The 4,763-nt window shown below is 50.9% G+C and overlaps 1 protein-coding gene across 1 annotated transcript; it reads left to right on the forward strand.

Moving 5' to 3' along the window:
* The first annotated feature begins 752 nt into the window (after positions 1-752).
* TMEM223 (transmembrane protein 223) lies at positions 753-4,383 on the forward strand. Its single transcript, XM_082202557.1, has 2 exons — positions 753-1,792; positions 3,347-4,383. The coding sequence occupies exons 1-2, from the start codon at positions 1,318-1,320 to the stop codon at positions 3,637-3,639; spliced, it is 768 nt and encodes a 255-aa protein (XP_082058683.1). The 5' UTR covers positions 753-1,317; the 3' UTR covers positions 3,640-4,383.
* Positions 4,384-4,763: the final 380 nt, after the last annotated feature.

Below are 4,763 nucleotides of genomic sequence, written 5' to 3' on the forward strand. Positions count from 1 at the left end.
TGGCTCCTCTTGCAGCCCTGGAGATCTGCAAGATCCCCTGCTCCGTGTTACATACAGAGACGTCACTCAGTGACCCAGGAGCCTTGGACGAAGCTTTATTTTTTAAGACTGTGATGGAGAAGGGCATAGGCGCCGACTCCATGGGGCTTGAGGGGGCTTGAGCCCCCTCAAAAATTTTTTTGGGGGGGCTCAGCCCCCCCAATAATCTCGGGCGCCGCCGCCGTCCCCCGCCTCCTCCCCACCTGCTCCCTCGCCAGCCAGCCAGCCGCGCGCCCTAGCCGGAGAGCCCCGGCCGTCCCCAGCGAGATTAGGGAATCCCCGGGGGCGGGGGCTCTTGCCTCTAGCCCCAGGTTTCCCGCATATCAGCTGTTCCGGAGCTGATAAATAGGCAGCAGCACGCTCTCTCCTATTCGCTCATGAGGGGGCGGCGCCACTTTATTTGCATATTCATGAGCTTATTTGCATATTCATGAGCTTATTTACATTTCGCGAGCTTTCCCGGGCCCCCCCAATATTTTTTATAAGTCCGCGTCCCTGGAGAAGGGTGTTATCCAACACTGAATTGTGCTTAGGTGACCAGAATTAGTTGGAAGGGGACTCACAACTCAAGTCCAAACCCTTTATCAGTGCAGGGAATCCACTGCTACAACAACCCTGATAGATAGCTATCCACTTTTAGTTTAAATCCTTTTTTATTTTCATTTTTTAAACAAAATTTATATACAATTTTTTCTTAGTCTAAATCCTTTTGTAATTTGAATATGTTACTTTGGGTCCTACCCTTTGAGCAACAGAAAATAAATTGGCTCTTTGATTTATGCCAGGAGTAGTGAATGTAGACTACCTTTTTACTCACCCTGGCCTCTACAATAGCTCTTCAGGTTTCATCAACTCTTAATCTGTCATCCAGGTTGGACAGACCTAATTTATTCAACCTTTCCTCTTAGAGTTTGGGTCTCTAGATCCCTCTCCATCTTTGTCACCTATCCTCTGTACACAACACATGTACAGTAGTCTCTTTTTAAAATGATTGTTGCAGCTCCTGGCGCTCCACAAACCGCACTCTTCACAATTTGACTATTCTCTGAGGGAAAGTATGTGCTTTCAAGGTATCGTGTGCACTTCCTCAGCCTTGCCAGTTTGGGTAACTGACCGGAAGCTAAGGCTGCCCTCCCCAAAGATGGCGCCCGAAACGAGCATCCGCCTATGACTGTATAGAGAAGGGGAAGTGGGTTAAAAAGAAAAGGAAGGGGAGAAATACTACAATTCCCATGAGCCTCTTGGGCTGCAGCTGACCTTGGCAAAAGCGGTTCAAGAATGTTGCACTGCACATGGCGAGCTGGGCTGCGGATCGGGGGGCTGGCAGGTGGCGGGGTTGGAAGCTGCGGGGTTTGGAGGCTCTGGGGCCGCTCGGATCCACAACACCCCGTGCGCTTTTGGAGCTGGGGCGCGCGAAGGGCTCGCGGCGCGGAGCTGCCTCGGCGATGGGGCGCCCGGGGCGTGCAGACCGCCTTCCCGTTGGATACTAATGTGCCCCGGGATGTCTTGCTTTTCCAGCACGATCGAGGTCGTTTTTTCCGTATTCTCGGGCTGTTCTGCGCCGGCCAGTTCGTGTTCTGGGCGTATCTGGCACACTTCGCTTTCCACGGCTTGCGGGATGTTAGGGCGAGCCGGCCAGAGCCGGATCCCCAGCATGGGGAGCGCCCTCTGCCAACTCTACCGGGAGGAGCCACGATACAGTTGAGCTCCAACAAGTGGCGCTTCGGTTTCACTGCGTCCTGCCTGACCGTGGGTAAGGAAGGGCTGGATTGCGCTGCCCGCTCCTCCTCCGGGGTTAACTTATTAGCATTAGTTGCTCTTCGTTGTTATAGAATTGTGGAATTGGAAAAGGACCACGAGGGTCATCTACTCCAACCCCCTGCAATGCAGGAATCGTTTGGGCCAGCATGGGGCTTGAACTCACAACCCTAAGATTAAGAGTCTCATGCTCTAGCGATTGAGCTATGTGCCGCGATGCGCATGGCGCTTTGCGCATTTTCCTAAGCAAAACAAAAAAGACCCCTAACCCCGAGGAGTTTACAATATAAATTGCAGTCTTACTTTCATGAAATTGTAGGTTTGCTTCTTGTTGGTGACAGATAGTATGTGGGGCACAGCAGGAAGATGTATCCAAACGTAATATTGTGGGTTTCAGATCCATGGGTTGTAGCCAACTTAGTTCTACCCCCAAATAGATCCATTGAAATTAATTTATTTAAGTAAGGCCCCTATCTGCACTATACATTTAGAGCAGCATCACTACCACTTTAAACAGGCGTGGCTTCCCCCCAAACAATGCCGGGAACTGTAGTTGTTAACAGTACTGTGAGTTGTTAGGAGACCTGCCCTGCCGTCACCCCCACAGAACTACTGGAAAGAAGGATTGATTGTTAAGCCACTCTGGAAAGTGTAACTCTGTGGTGGGGAATAGGGGTCTCCTAACAACTCTCAGCACCACTAACAAATGGCAGGCCCTGGAATTCTTTGGAGGAAGCCATGACTGTTAAAGTGGCATAATATTGCTTTAAATATAAGGTGCAGATGAGGCCTCAGCCATGCTCCTTTGTTTCAGGGGGTCTACTCTGAGTAGAATCAACACGGATACAACCCAATAAAAATAAGACACTCCCCGCCCAACTCAGGCTTATAACCAGGACCAAGGATCAGATCCAACATCCATGGCTGGGGCAGGTGTAGTCTGAAACACCCATTAAGGCACCAGGTTGACACAGGCACCCAAATGTATCAAAGCAGGCGCAAGTCCAGCTTCTGTGCGAAATTGCACAGGGCGGCTGCTACCACAAAACAGGCCTTTCCTTGACATAGGTCTGTCACAGCTCAGCCCCGCAAGACGAATGCCTCGCAAGACGGAAAACTCACTAGACGAAAGAGTTTTCCGTTTTGGAGGTGCTTCGCAAAACGAATTTTCTATGGGCTTGCTTTGCAAGACGACAATGTCTTGCGAGTTCCTGCTGGTTTTTTTCCTCCCCCCCCCCTTTTCTAAACCGCTAATCCGCTTATCAGCTGATCCGATCAGCAGATAAGCCGCTAATCCATCAATGGGCTTGCTTTGCAAGACGAAATAACCACTAGACGAAGAGAATCACAGCGGATTCTTTTCGTCTTGCGAGGCACCACTGTACATGATGATTAAATTTCCTAGTCAGAAACCCAGCAACTGAATTCTGAACCACCTGCCATTTCTGAACCATCTCCCAGGGCAGCCTTAGGCTTTATCAGGCATTGCAGTAGCCTGACCACTAGGTTATCTCAGCTCGACTTGTCATCCTGCTCTGTTCCTTTGCAGGTTCTCTGATCTTGGCGGCAGGTTTTGTCTTTTCCCGACGCTCTGTGAGCCGGATCTTGCTGCACCGAGGTGGGCAGGAGGTGACCTTTACCACCTATTACCCCTTGGGCTGGACCTCGTCCTTCACGGTCCCTCTTCGCCATGTGTCCTGCATGTCCCATCGTTCGGAGGTGCCGGCGATGATGCCACTCAAGGTTAAGGGGAGAGCCTTCTATTTCCTGTTGGACAAACAGGGACGGATCACCAACACAAAGCTTTTTGACATTACTGTTGGCGCCTATCGCAAGCTGTGAGGCACAGCACTGCTAGAGGGAAAAGGTGCAGGAGAGGGCCCCTCCTGCATCCTGGGCTGTTGTGCAGATGGAGAAAGATGGACTGGCCACATCCGGCAGACAGATCCCAGGCCTAGAAGCAGCTCTTAAATGGCTTCTTAGCCCTTCTGTGCTTTGAAAAAGACAATTGATGCATGATGTTTCGGGGTAAATGGAAGCTCATCTGGAGAGAGAGAGAGAGGGGGGGGGGAATGAGAGAGAGTGAGAGAGACTGAGATTGCGCAGAGTTGCCCTGGATCCTGAGTTGATTAGCTTGTTTGTTAAAAATCTAGAAAGCACCATCCTGATTTTTGCAGGGTTTTTTCGTACCTCCCAACACACCCCAGCTGCATTCACAGTACATTTTTTCTGTAATCTTTGGGATGACAGAGGGGGGTGGGAAATGTGTGCTTGTGTCTTGGTAGCAAGAATTATGGTGGTTGTGCTGGCTGCTGGGTTGATCTCCAGGAACTCATCCTGCCTTAACTGGAGATCATTGAATTTCTCCTTTGTAGAGTTGCCACCTTTATTTCTGGAGAGGCTCCTGTGCTTTTTAACAGGGAGAACAAGGGAGGGGAACCGTTTTTCAGCTCAAGGGCCACATTTCCTTCTGGGCAGCCTTCTGAGGGCCACTTGCCAGTAGTGGGGGGGGGGAGGCAAAAGTGAACGGAACAATGAATGTAAACCTGACTTTTGTTAGAGTAAAGTAGTTTCTACACACACCAATCTGTATCCTCCATCCAGACAACCAGGAGGCATTATCAGAGTTCAAGGCTGCATTCCAGCCAGGCAGACACCTTCATGGGGCTGGTGAGGTGTGGCATGGGGAGAGTTCTGAGGGCCAGACAGAGAGACCTGGAGGGCCACCCTTGGCCCTGAGATTCCCTGTCTCTGAGGAAGTGTGATAGACACTGAACAGTCAAGTTCGTGCACCCCCATTCCCTGTCACTGCCTTCCCGTTCCATGATCATTTCACCTGCTGAATTTCTGCCTGCCCCCCCCTCCCCAAGTGTTGTGGGGAGAGGGGCCCAGCCAAATTTGACAATTGTCTCCTGTCTTCTTCCATTTCGGTGTGGTCCCACCAGCCACTGCCAAGTCTTGAGCAG

This window comes from Podarcis vaucheri (assembly GCF_965113315.1).
Source record: "Podarcis vaucheri genome assembly, chromosome: 16".
Lineage (NCBI taxonomy): Eukaryota > Metazoa > Chordata > Lepidosauria > Squamata > Lacertidae > Podarcis > Podarcis vaucheri.

What these genes read in the sequence shown, in the direction of transcription:
- TMEM223 (XM_082202557.1), top strand. Translation starts at nt 1,318, where the DNA reads ATGTTGCACTGCACATGGCGAGCTGGGCTGCGGATCGGGGGGCTGGCA. An exon ending in TGCGTCCTGCCTGACCGTGG is followed by an intron (nt 1,793 to 3,346) that starts GTAAGGAAGGGC and finishes GTTCCTTTGCAG; the next exon opens with GTTCTCTGATCTTGGCGGCA.